Here is a 26833-nt window from a genome sequence, read left to right as displayed (position 1 = left end):
TTGAGTGCTCTCATGGGAGTAGTATGCTGCTCAACATATGGAAATGGCAGAATTGAGGCAACACATGTCCCCTTTGCTCTGTCCCCTTTTGCATTTGTATTACAATAAGTAATCTGAATATAGCTGGGGAATGAAGCAGGAAGGTTTGAGTAGGGTGCAGTGAGTGAAACAGAACCAGAAAACAATGAGAATAAAAACAGTTAATACTGAAGAGCTATTTCATGTACTGAGAGTTGACTATCATGCCCACTTAATGAGACAAAAAATAGTTTGTGACCATTGAAGTGAAGATTGCATCATAGAGAAGATGCACAAGGGTTAGGGTTCAAACTGAACAGCAACCTTAATTCTGAGACTTCTGGACATGTGAGTGCTTCATATAGTAATCTTAAAGCTCTCATAGCTTAGTTTGTATATGTGTTATTATTGTCACAAGGAAAACGCAAATGTATTGCAGTCCATCTTCTGCAGACTATGTCTTTTTCCCATGTATAATTAGCACCATCACTAGATGCTATAGCAACAGCTCATATACAATGTGGTATAAATCAAGACATCTGTGTTCCAATATAGCACACGCTTTTTAGACCGACTTTTCTTATAACTATGATAATTTGACTGTGGAATTCATCTCTACTTGCCATAACTAAGGCTACGTTTATGTCAGGAAGGTCATGGAAGTCATGGATTCTGTGACTTCCAGAGACCTGGGTGACATTCTCTGTTTCAGCCCCATGGGCTGCAGGACTCTGGAGCTGACAGCCAGTGGGGCCCTGGCAGGGTTCGAGTGACAGGTGACAGCAGCGACTAGTGACAGAGGACTCCCTGCAAAGTTCCAGCGACAGGTGACAAACTTCTGAGGGGGCCGTCTTCAGGGTTCCAGTGACAGCCTCGTGCAGGGGATGCCTTGGGCAAGCGGCTGGGGTGTCCCGTTTTTCTCTTTGGGAAATATGGTCACCCGGCAGCTCCCAGCTGCCATGGGTGGAGGGGGAACCCCACAGCTCCCAGCCACCAGGGTGGTGGGGGAAACCATGGAGCCGCAGCAGCAAAAGTCACAGATAGGTCACGGCTTCCGTGAATTTTTGTTTATTGCCCGTGACCTGTCTGTGACTTTTACTAAAAATAACCATGACAAAATCTGAGCCTTAGCTATAAGTAATCAATTACTAATTAGCAATCAATGTTAATCATTCTCATTTCCTTAGAAACAGAGCTGAAGGAAATATTGTGTGTAAATTCTCTCTTAAAACCTATATCCCTTCTACTGTTGAGAAGAGAAGTTGAGGACACTGCTCCAACCTTTATCTCACATCTCCTGGCAAGTTATGAAGTGCATTAGCAGCACTGCTGTTTGTCAATAGTGTGGTTGCAGTTACAGGATTTCTTCTCTAAACCAATATTTTCTGGTGTAGTGATTACTGCAAAACTATACTCTGGGCTCAATCATAGTAATAAAGAACATTTTTTCCACCCAAATGTTGATGGAAAAATCATATTCTTAGTTTTAAGTTGATCAGAAAGACTTTTTTTCTCTACAGTTTAACTTTAAAAACTTTAAAATAGCTTTAATTTCTTCAAAAAGGAATCGCTGGACTTAAAAAAAAAAAAATTGAAAAAATACAAAGCTCCCAAACCATTGTGGGGGAAATCCACTGCACTCTCACACAGCTCAGTAATCAGACACTATGCGGATGGAGTACCAAAGCACTGGAACTGAAATAGTTGTTCCTAAACCATCCAGGGCCAAGGTGTTTTATGGTTTTAACTTTTAGTACTCATGTTTCCAAGCTTTTCTCCACAACTAATGGCCAGAAATGATTTAAAAAAAAAAATGAAAGTAGAAATTCTCATGTAATCATCTGACTCCAGAAGCTGGGGCTTTAAGAAAAACACCAAATATCATGAGAGTCTTGATAAAATCACAGCGGTTGACCACAGTGATGCTGTAGGGAACAATCCTGCATTGACAGACTTGTTTACCAACTCCCCCGGATATGCCCGATTTAAACACATTTTAGTCATAATCCCAGCATATATCCACAACTCTTAATACAGACTGTGTACATACATTACACAAGAATATTAATGATCTGTGAGTTATTACTTTTCAAATGATAACTCAAAGAGCATATTTTGTACAAAGATTATTACAATAGTGTGTAGGGTGTGAATATGTAGTACTTCAGGTCACAACAACTTATTGTTAGGCTTAGCTGCAGTCCCTGTAAACTTTATTGCCATGTGATGGACTTCTAAAAACAAGGCTGATGCTTGCATGTCCCTGAATTGTCGCAGCCTGAGTTCTGCTGCTGCTGCTTGCAATACTTGCCGTCGGATGTTGAAAATTAGGGAAATTCTATGAAACTCCTTAGAGTTATCTCCTAGGAAAATCCTAGTACTCCTTCTCTGATGCTGTACATAGGGAAGACACTTTCAAATGTCACTGTCACTTCCAATTTAATGTGTGCTTGACCTCAAACTTAGGAATGCCCCACTGTACATGTGAATCAAACTAAAGTGATTAAGTTTTGCAAACCTTTCAGCTACAGGCTTTCCAGAGCATTCCATGGTTACAAAAACTTCTTGGCTAGGTCAGCTCTAATCTTAGGAGTGATCAAAGCTACCTCAAGTAACAATAGCAGCGACGTGACAAGTTTGCCACGTATTGGAGCAATGGCACCCCACAATATTGTATTAGTTGTACTAGATCATACCCGGTATGGTACATTTGAACCTCAGTGCATGAATCTTTGTATTATTGCAGTTGATGTACAGGATAAAGTACCTCCTAAATTGATTTTATACAGGAAGTGGGGCTATTTGGCAGCAAATAAGGGGCACCCTTTAAAGTAAGGGATAGCTGGTTACTATCACTTGAGAGTCAGTTTGCCACGGTTAAATGAACAAAGGATTACACTGGAATACGTTATGAATGCTGACTGTGTGCTCTTAGGACTCAGAACTGCAGGTGACTGACTGCAGTTCTGATCACTGGAGACAGGGCCGGCTCTGGCTTTTTTGCCGGGGGGGGGGGGGCCGGGGGCCCCGCGGGGAGCGCGGCGAGCCCCGGCGGGTGCTCGGCTCTCCCCCCCCCGGGCGGCCAGAGTGCTGGGGGCAGGGCCGCGAGCCCCGGCGGGTGCTCGGCTCTCCCCCCCCCCGCGGCCAGAGCGCCGGGGGCAGGGCGGCGAGAGGGCGGCGAGCCCCGGCTGGGGCTCGGCTCGGCTCTCCCCCCGGCGGCCAGAGCGCCGCGCCGCCCCCTCCAGGTGCCGCCCCAAGCACCAGCTTGGGTGCCTGGTGCCTGGAGCCGGCCCTGACTGGAGAGCCCTGTATCACTCCTCAGACTGTTTGTTTATATTGGCCAAGGTTTTTCAAAACTGACAGTGATTTCTGGGCACCTCAGTTTTTGGGTGTCTGACTTGAAAGTCCTTTAAAGGGCACTAGGTGGCTACTCATAGGAGTGGATGCTCAGTACTTTAGGAAGATTTGGACCTTTTAAGGATGTCAAATTGAGTCATCCAAAATCATCAGTCACTAATCACATTGTCTGGGGCTTTGCTAATATTCTCACCATCTAGGGGAAGCAGAAGGGCAATCCTTTTTGCAGCACAAAATAGGCTGCACAAAACAAATGTTGCATTGACTAGGGTTTTCCTACACATGTTCTAAGCAGGGAAGTAATTGCAACAGCAGTTGGCTGGGAGGTGTTAGTGGTAGCCATATGTATTGTTTACTAATGTCTTAGTCCCTTGCCATACGGGATAATGATACAGTAAGCGGTAATAGTGAGATCCAGCAAAAAATGTTAAAGTAATAATTTGCAAAAAGTAAATTATTTGTGTCGTAGCAACAGCAGCAATGGGGACAGAGACAGCCTGGCAAACAGCAATTTGGGTTATGGAACATATTTTGAAAACAGGACTTTTATTCCTAAAAGGAACACATTCCTTGGCCCTTACCTGACCTCCTCCTAAGGGAAACGAAAGAAGGAGGAATAGAATGGGAACACAACATGAGAAGGAATGAACTTGATGCAATGGAGGCGGGGAGGGGGGAATCTCTACTTCCATCCTCAGGGACCTTTCATTTGCCTTCACTATCTTTTTAGCATAGCACTGTACCTGACCTGAGCTCTCCATGAAAGTTCCTGAAGTCCAGCTAGGATACTGTGCTAAGCAAACACATGCCTCTAAGATTTTGTGCTTTGTTCAATTTTAATTTAATTCATGGATATCCTGGCTGTGACTGACTGGCATCTCCATGAAAGAAGCCATGATTCTTTACCCTTTATGCTAGTTGTTTACTTTTTCCCCACTTAAGGGGGGAGGGATAGCTCAGTGGTTTGAGCATTGGCCTGCTAAACCTATGGTTGTGAGTTCAATCCTTGAGGAGGGCACTTAGGGATCGGGGGCAAAATCAGTACTTGGTCCTCCTAGTGAAGGCACGGGGCTGGACTCAATGACCTTTTGGGGTCCCTTCCAGTTCTATGAGATGGTATATCTCCATATCAAACAGTAAAGCTGCACCTGGTCACTTCTCTTACAATCTGGCCCTAAAGCTATCAAATCCTTCTAACCCCAAGATCTCTGAGCAAATGTTGAGTGGATGTTATTGGGAACTCAGCTTTCCAGTACTTAGGTTGGGAACTACCACAGTAAACTTAACTAATTTAAGAACTTATCTGTCCACCTTAGGGTTTTATCCTGCTGCTCAGCACCATAGTATCTAAGCACCTTCTACATACAATCAATAGCAAAGTCCCTAGTGGACTTCATTGAGTCCCTAGCCCTTCTCCCTTTTCAGGGTGAAAACTCCGCTTGGGGCTTTGTTTTGATTTTTTCTGATAGATTTTATTAATTGACTGTTTCAATTCTGTAAAGGTAAATGTTAGGATTTGTAATGATACCGCCATATACAATTCTAATGTTATGCAAATTGTACTAGGCTATGGCAAAAATCGACAGCCAAATCCTCATTGTGCTGAAGACAGTGGCAAAACTCCAGTTGCTTTTGAGTAAGGCTAGGATTTGGCTCACTCTCTCTTTGTCTATGTCAGAGAAACAAGGGGAAGGAAATAGCTGTACAATTTTTAATATACTGTAAAATAAGCTTGCAGTGCACCTTGCTTTGGTGTCAATATTATGGTATGCTAAGAAGCAATTGATTTCTGGGATCCAATTTAACATCACATCACATCACAGGATTTTGGTTTACGCATTTCATTTCAGAATTATGAAGTAGGAGTAACAACAAATTGGATTTCTTGAATCTTGTGACAATACAGTTAGCAAGCGGCAATACTTGGCAATCAATGCGCAATGAAGCTGGAACCCTGGCATATTGTAAATGAGCTGTAACTGCTCTAGGGCTCTTTGCATTGCTGCTTTCACTTCGAAAAGCTGCGTGAAACTGAAGGGAGAGAAGGAAATAAGGTGGGGAGGGAGGAATTAGATAATATCTGTGACGGGTTGGATCACAGAAACCCCCTTGGGAGCTGCCACCTGATGTGCCAAGACTACCCCTGCTTCTGTTTTCCCTGCCAGCTCAGGACTCCAGCACCCTGTCTTGCTGAGCGAGACACTCCAGTCTGCTCCAACACAGACCCAGGGTCTGAATCACTTGCCCCAAAGCTGCAAGTTTACCTGAAAACAGCTTACAGTAGTGTGCTTGTCTTTAGCACTCAGATGCTCAACTCCCAATGGGGTCTAAACCCAAATAAATCCGTTTTACCCTGCATAAAGCTTATGCAGGGCAAACTCATAAATTGTTCGCCCTCTATAACACTGATAGAGAGATATGCACAGTTGTTTGCTCCCCCAGGTATTAATACATACTCTGAGTAAATTACTAAATAAAAAGTGATTTTATTAAATACAGACAGTAGGATTTAAGTGGTTCCAAGTAGTAACAGACAGAACAAAGTAAGTCACAAGCAAAATAAAATAAAATGCGCAAATCTATGTCTAATCAAACTGAATACAGATAATCTCACCCTCAGAGATGCTTCAGTAAGCTTTTTCTCAGACTGGACACCTTCCAGGCCTGGGCACAATTCTTTCCCCTGGTACAGCTCTTGTTGCAGCTCAGGTGATAGCTAGGAGATTCTTCATGATGGCTCCTCTCTCCCTCTGTTCTCTTCCACCCCTTTATATATCTTTTGCATAAGGCGGGAACCCTTTGTCCCTCTGGGTTTTCACCCCCCCTCACTGGAAAAGCACCAGGTTAAAGATGGATTCCAGTTCAGGTGACATGATCACATGTCACTGCAAGACTTCATTGCCCACTTGCCAGCACACACATATACAGGAAGACTCAGAGGTAAACACAGTCATCTGCGGATAATGGTCCTGTTAATGGGAGTCATCAAGATTCCAGACCATCATTAATGGTCCACACTTTACATAATTACAATAGGCCCTGAGAGTTATGTTTTATATTTCTAGCTTTAGATACAAGAGTGGTACATTTCTACAAATAGGATGATCACACTCAGTAGATTATGAGCTTTGTAATGATACCTTACAAGAGACCTTTTGCACAAAGCATATCCCATTTGCATTATAGTCACTTATTATCAAATTTTTATAAAACTATCCCAGTTACATTATATTCACTTATTATCATGTTTTTATAAAACCATATAGACTGCACAACGTCACAATATCTATTAACTAACTGTATTGCACCAGTGCCTAGGCACCCAACCAAGGCTGGGCGCCCCATTATGCATACAGCATGGAGTAGAAACAGTCCCTGCCCTGAAGAGCTTGCAGTCCAAAGAGACCAAACAGACGAGGGGGTGACAGAAAGATGCACCACAGAGAGTGAATAGAGTGGTGATAACTAGCAAACATTGTTAGATTTAAAAATAAAAATAAAAATTGGGGTGGGTTTTCGATTTTATTTTTTTCTATCCATGTTTATAATGTTTTATGGGAGACTGGGTGAGAAGGGAAAGTAGGAAGGAACTACTTAAAGGGAGGGTGAAAGAAAACTGAGGGGAATGGGCAAAAAAAGTAAGGAAAGACGGAGGACAGGCAGAGAGAGGCTAAAGCGAAGAGGCTGAGCAAGGATGCAGGAAGAGGATAAAGCAAGCAGCCAATCAACATAGGAGAGAGAATGTCCAGTGTACAGGCTGTAGATGTGTAGAGAACATGTAACTGATCCATTTCTGTCTGCTCCCACAGTGTGCTGGGCTTTCCAAACATAGAAAGCGCCCTGATTTCCCCAAAGAACTCTGTCAAATGACAGATCTCTAAACAGACAAGGTGGGTGAGGTCCAATAAAAGATGTTACCTCACCCACCTTGTCTCTCTAATATCCTGGGACCAACACAGCTCCAACTACACTGTGTACAGATCTCTAAACAGTAGGTAAAGGAAAGGGGAACAACAAATATTTAGGTATGTTAACAAATAGAAGTAAACAGAACGTGGGAAATTATACCAAGTTACTCTCAAGCATGACATCCGTTATCAAGCTCCTGTCTCTCTCTCTATAAGCACGAGTAACTAAAATATTAAATTGCAAGGATTTCAGGATGATAAAGCAGCTCGTCCTGCTTATTCCATGTTAAGCCTGCTGTAATGTACCACATCCTATGGAGAGAGGCTTTTTCCCATAGCTATTTCTCAGTGTAAGGAATGCAGGTGTCATTCGGATCCTTACTGTAGAATTAGGGCTCCTCTCTCTGGCTCCTTGAATGGGACTTTCAGGCAGAACCTTTCACTCGCTCCGCTGGGGACCGGTTATGAATTGCTTGTCCAATTATTCAATGCACTGAATAATTGGATCAGGTGGTTTTTATATAGTCCTTGCTAGCCGAGCATTCTTATCACATATAAAGTAGCAGCAAGTGTTGCTGTCTGAGACCAGGGTGCTATGACATTTTAGGAAATATCTAAAGTATTATCATTAAACTTTAACTTAAAAGAGAGCTGGTGGACGTATGGATAGACAACTTCTCTTTAACTTGTCTTGCATGTATTTCTCAATGGCAGACTTTGGCCAAGGAAGACCACCCTTTGCCTTCAGAGATGCATGTTCAACTGCAATTAATTTCAATGAGATTTAAACATGAGCATCTGATGCGCAATCTGGCTCTAGAATCAAAAAAGTGGCAAGTATGTTGGGTCCAAGTTTTCAGTTGGTGTCTCTAGGCCGGGGTGGGCAAACTATGGCCCGGGGGCCACATCCAGCCCGTCAGACATTTTAATCTGGCCCTCAAGCTCCTGCCGGGGAGCAGGGTCCAGGGCTTGTCCCGCTCTGGCGCTCCAGCCAGGGAGCGGGGTCAGGGGCTTGCCCCACTCTGCGTGTGCTGTGGCTCTGTGTGGCTCCTGGAAGCAGCAGCATGTCCCCCCCTCCAGCTCCTACATGTAGGAGCAGCCAGGGGGCTCCACATGTTGCCCCCGCCCCAAGCACTGCCTCCACAGCTCCCATTGGCTGGGAACCACGCCTGCAGACAGGGCAGTGTGCAGAGCTGCCTGGCCGCGCTTCCGCGTAGGAGCCGGAAGGGGGACATGCTGCTGCTTCCGGGAGCTGCTTGAGGTAAGCACCACCTGGAGCCTGCACCCCTGACCCCCTCCCGTGCCCCAACCCCCTGCCCACGGCCTGATCCCCCTCCCTCCCTCCAAACCCCTCGGTCCCAGCCCGGAGCACCCTCTTGCAGCCCCAACCCCTCATCTCCTGTCCCACCCCAGAGTCTGCAGCCGCACCCCCTCCGCCCCAGCCCAGAGCCCACACCCCCAGCCGGAGCCCTCACCCCCTCCCACACCCCAGCCCCCAATTTCGTGAGCATTCATGGCCCACCATACAATTTCCATAGCCAGATGTGGCCCTCGGGCTAAAAAGTTTGCCCACCCCTGCTCTAGGCACTTCTGAAATACAGATAACATTAATAATAAGCTAGTTCCAGGTAAATTGTAGGTGGTGTGATATATTTTTTCATTCCATAAAATAGTTTGACTGGAAAACCAGAGCATTTCTGAACTGTGCTCCCAACAGCCATAACCCACCATTTCTGGAACTGGTCAACAATGAATTATCATATGAGCAGTGACACACGTGCTCCATGACAGGTAGCAGGAGACTGGAGAAACATTCTGCTCTTGTGTGTCTCACCAGTACCTATTGTTTTTTAAAAAACACATAAAGAGAAAGTCAAACATTTAGCAAAGTGATTTAAAATGTAATTTTGGTCTCATAGCTAAGTGACATGAATGGAACTTCTCCAGCTAATAATGAGGTCTCTAAACCTTATTTCCACGAGTAGCTCACTGACTTCAGACATGTGAGGAGTCGTGTGTAATGGTGCAGGATGAGGACCTTTGAAGGAAAACTGGGGGAAAGTTTTGTTTGGATGGAATGCCAGTGTCCTGTGAGGTTGAAAGACCTAGAATTCTGAAAACCAACTTGAGGCAATTCACCCATTGTAGCTTTCCTTTGAGCATATAATTTGTAGGATTTAGACTTAAAAAAAAATAAATCCTTGAAGAATCCAAACCTGGAGGTAAGCAATAAAGAGACCTGGGCCCTTTTGATATTTAATTACCATCTGTCTAGAGAAGGATCTGCCCTTCCAACTATATGGACCCCAAGAAATTTGCACTACAGGGTTCTGAGCAAACAACTTTTGCAGCACCATTCTCTATAATCCTTAAAAGGACAATCATTTGGTAGGAGAAAACTAGCGTTAGGTTGTTTCAGAAAAAAGTTCTATCTATCCCACTTCCCACCTGGTTTGTAGAAAGCCACATCTTATAGCAATGGTGGCTGTGCAAAGAAACAGTTACTGTAACTATTGCTGGTATTACGGTAAGACCTTGAGGCCTCCACCAACGTAAGCCCCATTGGGCTAGGCACTGTAGACATATATAGTAAGCACCAGTCCCTGTGCCAAAGAACTTATAGTCCAAATAGGCCAGACAGATAAACGGTGGGAGAAAGGAAGTGCCATTTCCATTTTTCAAGTTGGGGGAATGGAGTCACAGAGTGGAAGTAACTTGCCAAAGGTGACCCAGGAAGTCAGTGGCAGGGCTGGGAACTGAATACAGTTCATTTGAGTCCCAGTCCAATGCCTTCGCTGCTAGGACATCATTCCACTGTGATGTAATATATAAATCAATTATGGGTGTCCAGAAAGATAAGTAAAATAAAGCTGTTACTTTAAAAAACTCACTGTAATCTTAGTGTGAGGTCTGCCGGTTGGACATGAGTGTCACATCAGGTCTTTAAAGCAGAATCAGAGGTGCGCAGGGGTAGGTGAAAGCCATGGCTCTAACTTCTCCCTGTCCTTACTTGGGATGATTTGTGCCTCCTTGCGGGGAGCGAGGTGTGTTCATAGAGGGAACAGCTTAGGCATTCCCCAAGGTGCAGAGACTGAGCAGTCCTGGGTCCTGGACCTTATGGAGGGGAGGCGCAGAAGTTAGGGATGGCTTGTTCCCCACCCACTAGGTCCAGAGGTAACCTGGCTCAGAGCGCTATGGTATTTTGGCTAAAAGGATCATCCGAAATAATAACGTTTTCCAGTTGCACCGGATGGTTTTAGGTCTCTGCCTCTAAAAGTATTGGATGGGCTTGAAAAAATCAAAGGATAATTTTTTCTATTCTCAGGTGAAATGGCACAAGAGGCTTCCCAGCAAACACACATCTGTGTGCTGGAGATGCAAATAAAAAGAGAGAGGCAGTTTCTGAAGACCTCCCTTTTCCTAACGGGGGAGCCTGCCTTGAGGCAGTGGCAGGGTGCTGCCAGGCTTTCATCTGCCAAAGAAGAAAAGGTGATTAACTTCAGCTGAAGCTGATCCGGTGTTGATTGACATTTGAACAGCCCATCCAGACAGCAATTTGCATGAGAAATGCGCTTTGAAGAAGAGTCTTTGATGTATTTGTATCTTGTGAATTCACATTATTTTTCGCTCACCCTTCCCATTTTCATACACTACAGCTCCTTTCCACTGATTATTTAAAAAACGGAAATGGGGAATTTCATGCTCCACTCTTCCATCTTATTCCTTCACGCTGAACCAACTTTTTCTGTTCTCCTTAGTAGTAGAAGAAAGGCCAATAAAAATGCAGCGATAAAAGTGAACCAAAGGACAGCAACCTTTGACAGCCCTAGCACTGTGTAGGAGATCGGAGAAGATGGCTATAAATCAGAAGAGAGAAGGAATGCAAATGCAATAATGCCCTGAAAAATGAGGAAAAGAGAAGTTAAGTGATCACACAATGAGTCAGTGGCATAGACAGGAATATACAGTCCTCTGTGCCAAACTCTAGAAAATCTTCACATGTCATTGGGAATAATACAGAAAATCTCCAATCCAGATGTGGTTTTGTATTCAGTTTTCAGAGAAACTATGTACAAGTGATACATGATGCAAAGTGTTGTTCAGTATTCACATCAGGCACCGTGTCTAAGCACTATTTGTGAAAAGTAGTGCTATGTAATGAATAAAGCTGCTAGACAATTCTTCAGGACATGCTTCTGAAGCACCCAATAAGAATACCCTTGTAATCCTTTTGTCAGAATCATTTCAGAGGAGGAAAATAATATGGGTGGAGATATATGCTGGGCTTTGCCTCGGGCAAAACATCAGCATTAATCAATATTTAGCACCTGAATTCAGGGGAAGAGAGAACCCTGATCTGTACTAGCTCTTCAGTTGTTGGAGTTCAGATTTCTCCATTAAAAGTTGTTAGGTTAGAATAATGAAGAAGAAATGGACTATGAGGCTGGGATATACATATAATATATACAAAATCAAGTATTTGTATTCTGAATGGAAAACTAGTGAAGTTTAATACCCCTGACTCTATTAATTTAAGGTATTGTACAGCTCGCACAATGTTTAATGTATTTATGGTCACAACTCTCCTGTCAGGTAGGGCAGTGCTGTTATCCATGAGTTATAGATGGGGAACTGAGACAATAAGTAAGTTGCCCAAGGTCTCACAGGCATTGTGTGGCAGAGCAGGAAATTGAACCTAGTTCTCCTAAGTCCCAAGATAATACCCTATCCACTGGACCATCCTTCCTTTCTCTACTGAAGATGTGATGTTGTACTAGCCAAAGCAAGCAGTAGCTGGAGGGAACTCCCTGCCATTTTCCACCAACAGTTATTCTCAGCCAAGCCCTTAGAACGTTTGTTATAAGCATTTTTTCTCCTCTCCCTGCCCCATTACCAACCTTTCCAGAGACAGCATGAACACTAGTCCTCAGTACTAGTCAATGAGCCTATTCTTGGGCAATGGAGGACTGAAATTTGGCTCCAGGTGTCAAACTTTCAGACTGGCAGTGGCACAAGCACACATGTTCTAGACGTGGGCATGCAAATATTCTGCTATTGCGCACTCATATAGACATGCATGTGCACAAGCATCAGTTGCATTTGTATACCTACATTGGCTAGGTGCACTTTTGCATGCACCCATTTGAAAGCTTGACTCTGTATTGTCTGCTGAAGAGCTGGAAGAACCAAGAGGGACTTGTTAAATTTTCTAGTGACTTTGTTCTCAGAGCTCAACTACGGATCAGGAGATCCTACCCCACATTTGTGGTGTGGAACTAGGTATGCTCTGAGAGAGATTAATGGAGAATGCCTTGTACGCTAACTTCACTGGATGGGGGAAGTCACAATTACACAAGTTATACAAAAAAGCTTGACTCTTAAAAGGTTTGAAATATCACTTTCTTTATTGTGGTTTGCACTTCGCCTAGATAAACAGGAAGTGTTCCCTGTAGAGAAAAATCAACTAGGTGAAAGCTACACTAAGGAGGAGAGCTGCGTAATACTCCAGTATTAATAATGTCTTCTTACCAAGTTCTACACGAACGTTATTATATTTTTCTCATTAAGCCTGTGTTATGACTTCAATAAATGCTTTAATTAAATATGTTATTAATGGGAATATGGTTAAAATTACACTGGTCTACAATTTTTGAGAAGTTGTCTGCTTCAGAGATAAAATGTGCTATTATGTATTTTGATGTGCTGAATTCAAATATGACAATTAAAACAACTGATTGGCTACTGTTTCTAAGATATTTAAGTTTTTACATTTTATGCCTATGTATATTGTGTAGATAGTAGAGTTTTAATCATAAATTGTAAACCTAGGTCTTTTCATGTGTTTATGGTTGCTTTACATGATAATATTTCACCTGTCCTGTTTATGTAACACTTTAAAAATCAGCAAAAGGGTTATATAAATAAAATTTATTATGAAACAAAAGGCAAAAAACTATTATGTACATAGTTTAGTCCTATTCAGTGTCTACTCAGCGCTTCTTGGCTTGTCTCTTGTATTCATTAAATGGAGCATCTCTTGTCACTGTCCAGCAATAGTCTGCAAGCATTGATGGGCTCCATTTGCCCTGATAGTGTTTCTCCATTGTTGCAATGTCCTGGTGAAATCGCTCACCGTGCTCGTCGCTCACTGCTCCGCAGTTTGGTGGAAAAAAATCTAGATGAGAGTGCAAAAAATGTATCTTTAGTGACATGTTGCAACCAAGGCTTTTGTATGTCTTGAGGAGGTTTTCCACCAACAACCTGTAGTTGTCTGCCTTGTTGTTTCCGAGAAAATGTATTGCCACTAACTGGAAGGCTTTCCATGCTGTCTTTTCCTTGCCACGCAGTGCATGGTCAAATGCATCATCTCGAAGAAGTTCACGAATCTGAGGACCAACAAAGACACCTTCCTTTATCTTAGCTTCATTTAACCTGGGAAATTTTCCACGGAGGTACTTGAAAGCTGCTTGTGTTTTGTCAATGACCTTGACAAAGTTCTTCGTCAGACACAGCTTGATGTGTAAGGGTTGTAACAAAATCTTCCTTGATTCAACAAGTGGTGGATGCTGAACACTTTTCCTCCCAGGCTCCAATGACTGTCGGAGTGGCCAATCTTTCTTGATGTAGTGGGAATCTCTTGCACGACTATTCCATTCTCAGAGAAAACAGCAGTACTTTGTGTATCCAGTCTGCAGACCAAGCAAGAGAGCAACAACCTTCAAATCAGCTTTAAGACTCGTCTTCGATGAATCAATGAACAGTCTCCACTCATCTGGATCGTGAACGATGTTGAGGGCTGCCATCACACCATCGATGTTGTTGCAGGCTACAAGATCACCTTCCATGAAGAAGAATGGGACAAGATCCTTTTGACGGTCACGGAACATGGAAACCCTAACATCACCTGCCAGGAGATTCCACTGCTGTAGTCTGGAGCCCAACAGCTCTGCCTTACTCTTGGGTAGTTCCAAATCCCTGACAAGGTCATTCAGTTCACCTTGTGTTATGAGGTGTGGTTCAGAGGAGGAGGATGGGAGAAAATGTGGGTCCTGTGACATTGATGGTTCAGGACCAGAAGTTTCATCCTCTTCCTCTTCCTCAAGTGAGAATGATTCTGGTGCATCAGGAACCGGCAGTCCTTCTCCGTGGGGTACTGGGCGTATAGCTAATGGAATGTTTGGATAATGCACAGTCCACTTTTTCTTCTTTGACACACCTTTTCCAACTGGAGGCACCATGCAGAAGTAACAATTGCTGGTATGATCTGTTGGCTCTCTCCAAATCATTGGCACTGAAAAGGCATAGATTTCCTTTTCCTGTTCAACCACTGGCGAAGATTTGTTGCACAAGTGTTGCAGCATATGTGTGGGGCCCACCTCTTGTCCTGATCTCCAATTTTGCAGCCAAAATAAAGGTGATAGGCTTTCTTAACCATAGTGGTTATACTGCGCTTTTGTGATGCAAAAGTCACTTCACCACAAACATAGCAGAAGTTATCTGCACTGTTCACACAAGTACGAGGCATCTCTGCTCACTTTGGCTAAACAGAAATGTGTCCCTTTGCAAAATCAAACACTGACAAATAAGAGAGCACGACACTGTATGATTTCTAGAGCTGATATAGGGCAATTTGTTCAGCAGAGTGATGTAAGCTTCGTTATGATTGCATCATCCATGACTTCTAGGAATAACATGATGCAATTCATATCATGTATGAGGCAATACCAGCTTCAGATTGCATCATTCATTGTTTTGCCTAAAAAGCAAGTACTGTCCAAACCCAGTCATAGATTTATTCATAGATCCAGTCAAAGATGTATTTTAGTCATTTCTGGTTTAAATTGAGATCCCTTCCCTTTATAACTCACTTATCTTCCGCCATTCCCAAGTCAAGGGTCGTATATACTGACCCAATAGCATATCTTGCAAACTAGAGCCAATCAACAATTTTAAGCATCATTTTCGTTCTCAGTGACCCAGAATTAGTAAAGTTTGACTAAATTTATTTCAGAAGCATTTTGGCTGTAGAGCAGTGTTATAAGCAGATTCTCAGACAAGCTAAGAGATAGTCTGATAAACCTTAAAGTTTTTCCCCCCATAAAAATGAGAATGGAACTTTCGATGGGATTTTTTGAGCCTTTTGGGTGATGAGGTTGACTGGAGGAATTGTCCTTCCTTATGTTCAATGTTTAAAATCCTGATTCTGCAACTATGTTCTTGTTAGATCTCAGTAGCTTAGCAAGGTTGGGCCTGATCTGTGCTCGGATGGGAGACCTCCAAGGGAAGCCCGTAGTGCTGAAGGAAATCAGTGGGTGGTTCAGTGGTAGCAACCTTCTCGCCAAATCATCACTTCCCCAGCATGGTGCTAGGAGGTTCTGCACTGTTGGAGGTGCCATCTCTCCTATGAGATTTAAAACCCGGATCCTGAACACTCATTTTTCACAGGCTCTGGGGTATCAACATTGGCTTAATAAAACATTAAGGTCATTACATTCTCCCTAAATAACTTCCAGCTGCTGTTTGTTGATATACTATACTATTCACTGTTCCTGCTAGGTGTTAATATTCCACCCCAGAAGTGGTTACATTTCAGTGATTATTCAGGATATGCCTTGTCATGCACGTTGAGACCCTTCAGGATGAAACTATTTTTACAATATTAAGGTTGAATATGAGAATACAAAAGTGTTGGGGTATACAAAAATTAAAGGCCTGTTAGTAACACCTTGCTTAAATTGCAAATACTATGCATGCTTAAGTATATATTTTAAATCCTAACTAGTAGTTGAAAAATACTATTTATGTGCTGTGTGGGTGATGTGAAATTAACTATTGCACAGGCATATTAGAGAATCAGTTGATTTCACAAGCTGTATGGTGATATTATTAATCTGGGTTTGAAAGATTTTATTAAGAAATCTACATAAGACCAGGAGTGCCCCAACCTATTCAGATAAAATAAGAACGAACCTGAGCTTAACTGATCTTTTGAGGAATGGAAAAGCTGCTGCTAACTTTTCATTTTCACACCCCTCTCTGTAGGGACTTATAGGGGAAATGAAATGGTGAGAGTCCTTTCTGGCCTAGTCAAAGATAATAAGAATAAACATCTCAAGAGAGCCCAATCTTGCTAGATTTCCAGTCTGTTTGCTGCTCTAAAACATTTGGGTGACCCTCTGAATTTTTAGGTGCTCATCTGAACCTGGAACCTTTTGAAGTTGGTCCATCAGTATTTCCTGTCATTGGGTGTCTTGTTTCCAGGGGGATCTGTTCAATGTGTTGATATGCACATGTACATCAAAGATCAGAAACACATGGTTAGACCACTTCTGACATAGCTTATGCTATTAGGAGTCAGTAAAATAATTGGCTCTGTTCCTGAGGCTAGTAGGTTTCCTTTTTGGTAAAAGATGGTTTGATCTTTGGGGGGTTAAGGAGTGTGTCCACCACTCGGTTTGGAAAGCACGTCACACCGATTGGGTGTTACCACAAGCTAATTATAATTGAGGTGTTACTTCATTGTTAATCTCTTACATAATACTTAATTCTGGCATTTATTGTTAAGCATTCTGCAGTCAGTGCACGAATACCATTTGGACCAAGACTAAAGAAGGCAGATGGAGGGTTTTCCCAAGAGAGAAATATTACCCCTCGTATTGGATTTGATACTGAGAGTTAGGCAGAAAAAATTGCATGGTACTGCATGCTGGGGACAACCATTGGCTTAGATCCAGGATGAAACTCAGGGTGTAATTTTCAAAAACATCTAAATTCCATTTTCAGAAGTGACTTAGGAGCTTAAGTCCCATTGTGACTTAGGCTCCTAAGTCACTTACACAGGGCTGATCCTTACTTACCCCTGTTAGGAAAGTACTTTCCTAAGTAAGGGGCTTTCTCCCCCAAATATTACAGTTGTCCCGTCAGCAAGCAGAGCTCCAGAGGTGAAAGGCTATTTAATTAACTCACTGCATCATCTAGCTCACACTGGTGAGCTTTCAGTAGACAAGAGCCACACTTGCTACATCCCTTTTGAATTATTTCTCCACTAAAAGGATTCTCCTATTTTCTATCTGAGTTTTTTTCTCCAAGCGAATTGTTAAGACTCCAATTAAGCAATTACTTGCTCCATAAGTACTTTGGACTATTCTCTCTAAAGTAGGCTAGACCATGCAAACAAAGCCTCACGTCTGCATGTTTTGCATTTCAATGGCATTTTTTTAATGAGAAAATAAAATGAGTTCATGGAAATTAACTCCCCGTAGCCCTGGAAATTTTCTAGGATTCAGTGAACTAGTCTCAGAGTTCAGGAGAGATGATAAATTTCAGAAGGAATTAAGATAAAGTGACAACTTTTTACCAGAAGAACCATTTTTAATCCCAGTAATAAACAGGGGCTCAGAAGGTTTCCATAAATCTGTTCAGCAAGAAAATAGAAGTTAATCTCTCTCTGCTGCCCAGAGCGGTTATCGGGACCAAAAACTGTACTAAAAATATTACAGGATTCGAGGGAAGATGGAAACAGACTAGTTGCTCACTTGGCTGATGATAAACGAAATCTCCTTGAAGAGATTATCCAAAATGTGACTTCTCGGGACATACACAGCAAGATGCTTTGGCTGAGATTCAACTTACCAAAAAGAAAAAAAAAAAAAAGGCTCATATGCCCTTCCTGACTCCAGACTAAGGTGATGTCAATATCTTCATCGCAAGCTAGGGTGACCAGATGTCCCGATTTTATAGGGACAGTCCTGATATTTGGGGCTTTTTTTTATATGGGTTCCTATTACCCCCCACTCCCTGTCCGGATTTTTCACACTTGTTATCTGGTCACCCTACTGCAAGCACCTTTGGATGGGGTTTATAATTTTTATAATTCACCCAAAAAGATCTGTATTTGAGCACCAGGGCTGAGTCTGGAGACAATTCTTTATAAAATAAAAAAACACTTAAAAAAATATTGTTATGTAGGAGCATATGCTTAAAATGGTTAAAATAAGAGTTAATATAGTATTATTTGTGTTAATTGAAATCACCTTGTTTATGAACATATAGAAAGGAGAAGCAGCCTGTTCCTACTATTCAGAGAGTATATTTGAATGTACCATTGAAAGTAGCACCAAGGATGTGAAAGAACTGGCTGAGGATTTTTTTGTCACACCAAGCAGAGAAAGTTCTGATTCTTCAGTGGTTACCTTGTTCATGTATGTGACTGAATAAGAGATTTGTGTTTCTCACTGTTTATTAGGTAGACGGAATCCAAAGACAGGAAACAAAAAACTGCCAATGGGAGAGAAAATCAGAAAAAGATGGCAAGTGGGGGCCGTACATGACATGTGGAGAGAAAAAGAGTCATAGTTTAAAGTGAAATCTAAGAATGACATTGACTTCAATGTATAGTTAAGAGTTAGTACAGCTTAATCCTTCTGTATGTATCTACAAAGCAAAACACAGAGCAAGCATATATGGTGGGAAAATCCAATCTGGAAAACTGAACCTACTCAGCCACGGAGGAGAACTGGTATATCTTTGGCTATAATCCATTTGGTCTTTACTATTAAAAGGTCAGTTAGTTTATTAAGACTTTAACATCATTTTCAATAAGATCTGACACAGTTGATGACCCTGACATGATATAGGACAAAATCAATATAGACTTCTTTAATTTCAAGATAAAAACAAGGACTTCAAAAAGCAGTAACTTTAGATTCAACTTACTGTAACAGGTGCAGAGGTCTGTATTTTGTTTTCCACTCCCCTAAATTAAAACAACAAAACACAATTTTTTATATTAAGTAGAGCTGATTGAAAAATAGGAACCTATTTTTGTGACAACTGAAATTTTAAAGTGTTCAAAATAAACCCACTGTTTTTCAAAAAAAAAGTTGTGCCTTCAAAAAAACAACAACCCAAAACTTTTATCCCATTTTTATTGTGTTTAAACCGAGTTTCTGGTAAACAAACAAACAAACAAACAAAATCAGTAACCATTTACAAAATGTTTTTGGTTAATTGTTTGCCTTTTTTATTTTTTCCCACAAATTATCTGTTCTCAATGTCATCAAATTTTTGTAAAAAATTGCCAGCTTGAAAGGTTATTTGTGATGAAAAAGCTGTTTGAACAATTTCCACCCATTCTAGTCATGAGTTGTTGGCTGAGGGCTAAGTACAATTGGGGCAGCCGGTCCATATAGGCGAACTAGGCGGTTGCCTAGGGTGCCAACTTAAATGGGGCACCAAATTCGTTGGAAAAAATCAAATTAAAAAAAAATAAAATGAAGAAAAAAATGAAAAAGATGAAAAAAATACAAATAAAATAACAAAGATGTCATTATTTCAATTCCCATGCGTGTACGGAGGGGATATGAATTATAATTCATTTCTCTACATTTCTGAGAATTTATTAATATGTCAAATCTTTTATTTACTGCAAAAATAAATAATATTTTAGCAAAAAAAAAAAAGTTCAATTTGCGACGTAGGATCAAGATGACCCACTCCGCAATTTTGATAAGCCAATAACTCAGCCACAATGAAACACATCCGCCAGCGGCAAGAGCTGCAATGCTAGTGACACCTAACTCGAATATACATCAAGGTCGCATAGCTGGAAATTGTAATAAATAAGGTCCATAAAAGAAAAGTAACAGAGTTAACCTTAATAGACTATGAAAGTGATGATGTCACACTCCAAGCAGGTAACCGTGAGGAAGGGGATTACTTTCCAAACGACTGGTGTCAGGTTATAACGTCGAAAAAGGTCATTTTGTTTCCGTGTAAATGCTGTAACTAACTGTTTCCATAGGTAAGTGAGTATATGTTACTAATCATTGAACCTTTAAGCAGTGAAAAGACGTGTTGGGATGGCTGCAATGTGGTTTAAATCACCAACCATGTGGTGGATGTGTCAGCCATCCTTAATGCTATAATGCTTGCAGTCGGGAGCACAGTACATAACAATATTCAAATGCCCCATGGCAGAAAGAGGAAAAAGAAAACCCTCAGGAGCTGAGTATCATAAATGAAAGGCTGAGAAGGAAAAGGACCAAGCAAAACAGCAGGGATCCTTCCTGAAATATCTTCTCTTTAATCCAAATAAAGATGGAAGCAGTTCACAGCATCCAGATGAAGGAATTTTACTTGGAGAGGAGGGTAGCTCACATCCGCATGGAAGCAGTTTGGAACGTCAAGATGAAGGTATATTACTTTGAGATGAGGGAAGCTCACATCCACAAAAAAGCAGTTTGGAAACTCAAGATGATGGAAACTTACTTCTAGATGAGGGCAGCTCACAGCATCAGACTGATATGGAAGTGGAGAAAATTTATTCACCTTCAGAGACACATGCAGAAATTGAAGTAAATGAAGTAGAAGGAAGAACGGATGAGGAAGTTACAAACAAGTTACAGTATGAGGACCCAGCTTCATGGCCCAGATGTGATGACAGTGTGCGGCAAATTCTCGTGGAACATGGACCCGAACAAGTTCATGAATTTCCCTTCCCTAGGGATGGAAATAAAAGAAAATTCTCTGCTCAGCATTACAAGAGGAAACTCATTAATGGGGAAGAAATTCATCGAAACTGGTTACAATATTCAGTGTTGAAGGAGACTGTTTTGCTTTTGCTGCAAGTTGTTTAGAAATCAAGCAATTGGTACATCACTTACTGAAAATGGTTCGAAGGACTGGAAAAACAGATCTTCAATTCTCTCTTCACATGAAAGAGGTACAGAACATTTGGAATCTTTTCAAAATTGGAAAGAACTTGAATTACGGTTGAAAAAGGAAAAACTATCGATGAAGAAAATGTACGTATGATCAAGGAAAAAGAAGAATATTGGCAACAAATATTAGTGCGTCTGATTGTTTTAGTGAGAGTTCTTGGTGGGCAAAATTTAGCATTCCGCGGCCACGATAGAAATGAAAAAATTATACACTCCAGGTAATGGAAACTTTAAAAAATTTGTTGAATACCTAGCTTTGTTTGATCCAGTCATGAAGGAGCATCTGCGTAAAATAACTGATCATGAAACACAGGTTCATTGCTTAGGAAAAAATATGCAGAATGAACTGATTCAAATCCTAGCAAATGCCATTAAAAAGAAAATTGTAGAAGTTGCCTATTCTGCAAAATACTTTTCAATAATACTGGACTGTACACCGGATGTGAGTCATGTTGAACAAATGACGATGATCATTCGTTTTGTGGATATGGAAAAGTCTGCAGATGAAGATAATGTTGAAGTGCTCATAAAGGAACATTTCTGGGGTTTTGTACCACTGAAGGAGATATCTGGAGCATTTATGACTGAAATTATTCTACAAGAGCTTGAAACAATGTCATTATCTGTTGAAAACTTACGTAACCAAGACTATGATAATGGGAGTAATATGAAGGGTAAAGACAATGGTGTGCAAAGAAGAATGATGGAAATCAATCCTAGGGCCTTTTTCATTCCTTGCAGTGCACATTCTCTGAATTTGGTTGTCAGTGATGCTGCTAGATGCTGTTTGGAGGCAAGCAGTTTCTTTGACCTGGTGCAACGTGTTTATGTGTTTTTCTCAGGCTCAACATGCCGTTGGGAGATTCTGACTCGCCATGTGAATTCTCTAACTGAAACCACTTAGTCAGACAAGATGGGAGAATCGCATTGATGCTTTGAAGCCTCTTCACTTTGAACTTGGAAACATGTATGATGCCCTAATTGAAATTTCTGATACTACCACCTTTACTGGATCATCTGGCAATACAGCACATTCAGATGCAGAAGCTCTTGCAAATCGCCTTTCCAAGTTCAAATTTGTGACTTCACTCATTTTGTGGTACAATATCCTTTTCGAGATTAACCTCACTAGTAAGCAGCTTCAGGAAAAGAACTTGAACATACATCCTGCTATTCAAAAACTGCAGCAAACTAAAAATATTCTGGAGGAATTCAGAAATGATGAAGGGTTCGAAAGAACACTGGTAGAATCTCTCAAGCTTGCTGAAGAAATAGACTTTCTGACAGAATTTGAACCAGAGTCAGTTCGCATTTGGCAAAAGAAACAGCAGTTTTTGTATGAAGGACGAGACACACCCATTCAGAACCCAAAACAAAGGTTCAAAGTGAATTTCTACTTCGCAGTCCTTGATACTGCTGTTCACTCGGTTGACGAAAGATTTCAACAGATGCAGCAGCTAGAGTCAATATTTGGCTTTCTATATGATAGCCACAGCTTGCGAAAGAAAACAGCAAAACAGATAAGAGAATTTTGAATAAAACTGGAGTCGGTATTGACTCACGAAAATTCAAAAGACATTGATGCTACAGATTTGTGTAGTGAGCTTCAGGCCTTTTCAAGGCGACTTAAGAAACATTCCACTCCTGAAGAAGTACTGAAGTTTGTTTTTGAAAATAAACTCGCAGTTTTCCAAACATTTTTAGAGTTCTACGCATTCTTTTAACTTTGCCAGTTTCCGTAGCTAGTGGGGAACGTAGCTTCTCAAAGTTAAAATTGATAAAAACATATCAACAGTGGTACTGAGAGAGACTTGTTGGACTTGCCACAGTGTCAATAGAGCACGAAGTAGCTGGGAAACGGGATCTAAAAGAACTAGTGACTGAATTTTCAAAACTTAAAGCAAGAAAAGTCATGTTGTAAGAGCACAGAGTGTTTTTTATTCGGAGTGTTTTGTAAATACAGGTTAAAGTTCATTGAAGAGTTTTCTTATTTCTTTCTATATTGGATATGGTGGTAATGGCAGTTAAAGCAGGATAGTGTAATGGATGATTTTGGATTTGTAATAATAAAAATTATAATTAACATTTTAAATGCATTTTTATTTGAAATCAGACTGAAATATCATCTAGCTGTGGTGTACAAATCTATTCTGAAAATTTTGTGTGTCTATTTTATCTGATCTCAGAAACATTGATTGGACAGACGGACAAACCGAATAATTAAGCCTCTGTTTACAAAAAAATGCTTAAAAACATTAAAAAGAAAAAAGGGGCAAAACTGTTTCCCAGTTTACCAAAAACCTCAGCCTAGATCTGCCCTTGGGATTTGGGGGTGGGGGGCGCCGACTGCATGGTTCGCCTAGGGCGCCAGTTGGTGGCAGCTAGTCTAGGGCTGCCCCTGAGTACCATATTCAAGTTTGGTTGTGCTGTTCTTCAGGAAGGTTCTTGGTTAGTTGACTGAGCTCAGGGGCACTCCTTAAGGAAGTTTGTTCTAATGTTAAATAGTCTCCTAAGGGAAGTGGTGGGTGTTCTGGGTGTAAACTATTCAACTCTGTGGAGAAATCTCCACGTACACAGCTAGAAAACAGGGATGGGTGGCCGGAATCAAGATTCCCTTTCTCTTCTTCCCACACCCCCTTCCAAGCTTTTACAACTTCAGTCCCCCTCCCTCCCCCCCAAATCATTACCAAAGTGGGAAACATATTTGGGACCTTTCCCGTTCTCTCCGTGCTCCTGTAAAGAGGGCTGTCACCGTAGCTGTCACAGCTGCACTAAACACCTGGAGAAAAGAACTACAGTGAATGGTAAGGTCAGGAAAGCTTCAAAGCAGGGAGAAGGGAGGGCCACAGCAGCTGGTATGAGATTAAAAAGGTGTTGGGGAAAGAGACGGGAAAACATCAGTGATCCAAAGGAGAGTTTGAGAAGAGAAACCTACCAGCAGCCAGGAGAGCAGAACCCCCTTTTGTCTCCCAGAATCCGTGAAGGAAAAACAGAATTTTGAGAGAATGGGAGCGACATGTGGGAAGTGCCAGATGCATGGCAGAGATGGATGCCTCTCTTGGTTCCATTGTGCAGTTGATGTTGAAACTATAATGCCATATCTGCCAATGGCTGCTTCTAACTGAAGCCATCCCAGGGCACAAGGTACCACCTGCACTTCCAGAGAGTTAGTAGGTGGTGGCAGTAAGACTGAGAGAGACCTCCAGTAATGAAATAAGTATTTAAAAACCTCTTTCTCCATATTCCACTTACATCAACAGGTCGGGCAGCTCAAGAATGAATTCAGTTAAGCAAATAGCTTTCCAGGATATAAATGGATTGATAAAGAAGAATTCTGTTAAGAAAATGTTTCAAATTCCTTTCAAGTCTCAAATGGGGATTGCAATAGTAGAGGGATTTGAATGACAAATAGATTAGTTGCAAACTTTAATTCCTGATCTTGTGCTCTACATGTGTGCACACACTGTTTACATACATGTAGTATGTGCATGCCTAGGGGGCTGCATCGTGTGCAGTAAGCTCAAGGATTGTAGTTATACCTGGCTTCTACACGGGGGACAAGGGGTAGGAGGCTCTTTGCTTCCTCAAGCATTCAGGACATGGATAGTCTGGACCATCGTGCTTATGAAAAGAACGTTTTACAAAATGTAAGACTAGAAATGTGTCCATTGGTTTTTATTTTTATTTTTTAAAATCCATTAAGAGCCGTTGTTGCTAAACAAGTAGGGACATAGGAGTTGCCAGACCAGACTGGAGGAATAGGATCCCATCTGCGAAGGTGCAAGAATTCCTGTAATGGGCGCTTGAGGAGTAACGTGACCAGAATGTAGTCACACGCTGGCAAATCTCACAAAAGTTCAAATTGAGAAGAAAGTCCCAGAGATGGTAATGGGTGCCTTATAAATGCTTATAATAATTATTAATAATGTCACAGCTCCTTCCAGACTTGGCAGCTGAGGAACCTCTCACCACTGAGCCTGAATTGTGTGTATCCAGATTGTATTATGTCTGGCACTGGCACTGCTCTGCTGTAAGAACTTATTAAAGGCTTGAAACCAGGAAAGACTGTTAATAGCTAGCTGGAGGGTGATTTATCAGAAGCGTGGGTATTAAACAGAGATGGGATTGAGCTATAAAGTTGAGATCTGGATCAGAACTTTCCCAAAGTTTGTGAGCATTTTTTCCATCTCTAATGATAAAAACCTAGGAAAAATCTACATAAGTCCTTTATACTTCCTTTATATTAAACACTCGTTTTTCTGCTTTCTCCCTTTACTTGCATCTTCCATCTGACAGCAATGTGGATACAAAGGAGCTGTGTGGTAAGTACCCTTTCGCTATCTCAGTAAAAGCAAATTTTAATGTAGATTTTTCTTAACTTTATTTTGAACAAGGCTCACACAGACTTCACTCCAATACAGAATAGGGCCAACCTTTTAAAAAACAGGGGACTAAAGAGAGGTTCATGAATAAATAATGGCATTCAAATATGCTCAGGACCAGCCCTTTCTGTTGACTTCAGTAGGAAAAATGGGGTGGTTGGCAATCTCTGGAAATCAGGGTGATGAGGGGAATTAACTTTAGGTTTTTAAAATCTTGGTGTAAGTGAATTAAAGAGCAGGGCATGAGGTGGGGTGGAATATACTTAATCATGCCCCCTTTTTAATCACTCTCTACCTTTCATACAGCAATATTCACTTCAATCTTGGATCCTTTCCAGTGAAAATAAGTACTCTCCCTAGCCCTTGTGCTTTAGCATAGTTTGTGGTTTACGTCACTATGCAGTTTCCCATTTCCGCAGATGCTCTTGATAAACTGGTTCCTGGGGCCTGGTCTACACTACGGGATTAATTCGGATTTAGCAGCGTTAATCCGAATTAACCCTTCACCCGTCCACACTACAGAGCCAGTTAATTCGAATTAAAGGGCCCTTTAAATCGATTTCTGTACTCCACCTCGACGAACGGAGTAGAGCCTAAATCGATTTTGTTAATTCGAATTAGGGTTAGTGTGGCCGCACACCACCGAATTACTGTGTTTAAATTAATGGGGTAGTGTGGCCGCACACCACCGAATTAATGTGGTTAAAAACCGAATTAAGGTGCTTAGTGTGGCCGCGCACAATCGAATTTATACAACCTGTTTCCCAAATTCGAATTATCTAAATTCGGATTAATCCTGTAGTGTAGACATACCCTCAGGTATCAATGGAGCCTCAAATAATGGAGGGGCTGGGGCCATTCCAAACTCACTAGTCAACTGGACGGACCTTGTCCTCTAAAGGGAGACGTTAGGTAGCCGAATACATTGGTTTAGGGCTGAATCTGGGCTCTGCAGAGGGATTGGTTGCTGCCACCCTTCTCTGATCATAGCATAATAAAATGTCCCCCAACTCTCCTCACTAGAGCCTCATGTTAGTTGATCAGGATTCCACAATCTCTATCAGCCTATGCAGTGGAGATGTCATTTATAAGCTGGAATCAGGGGTTGTGTATAATGTCCTGCCGTTCCTGAGCTGTGCATTCTTAGAACATATTGTACTGGCTTTCTTGTTCAGCAATGACGCTGGGAAAGTTTTAAAATATAGTTAATGAGCACAGAACTGTACCCAAAAATAAGCCGATAACATTCAGTAATATGTGGTTAATTTCAGGCACTACCTCATCTGCAGGCTTCAATAAAACAGCATTACTTTATAGTACCAATTACATATTTGTCTTTAGGCAAAGCTTAATGTTTTACAGCGGGTAGCCTACAGTACATATAATCACCAGAGCGGCCCCCACTGTTCGTCGAAATTAGAGATAGAAAATATCTATACGGACATTT

The 26833-nt window shown here is 41.5% G+C and overlaps 1 protein-coding gene across 2 annotated transcripts in view; it reads left to right on the top strand.

The window, feature by feature from the left end:
- NECAB2 (N-terminal EF-hand calcium binding protein 2) overlaps positions 1-26833 on the top strand; it is a 310418-nt gene that overhangs the window by 138981 nt on the left and 144604 nt on the right. For both annotated transcript variants that reach the window (XM_026652793.2, XM_026652792.2), the window contains exon 4: positions 25301-25326. In XM_026652793.2, the coding sequence (XP_026508578.1) occupies positions 25301-25326 (26 nt within the window). The remainder of the gene's footprint in view (positions 1-25300; positions 25327-26833) is intronic.

Source organism: Terrapene carolina, unplaced genomic scaffold (assembly GCF_002925995.2).
Source record: "Terrapene carolina triunguis isolate 2854851 unplaced genomic scaffold, T_m_triunguis-2.0 Scaffold130, whole genome shotgun sequence".
Classification (NCBI taxonomy): Eukaryota; Metazoa; Chordata; order Testudines; family Emydidae; genus Terrapene; species Terrapene triunguis.
Note: the sequence above shows the minus strand (reverse complement) of the source record. Positions and strands in the feature narration are given on the sequence as shown.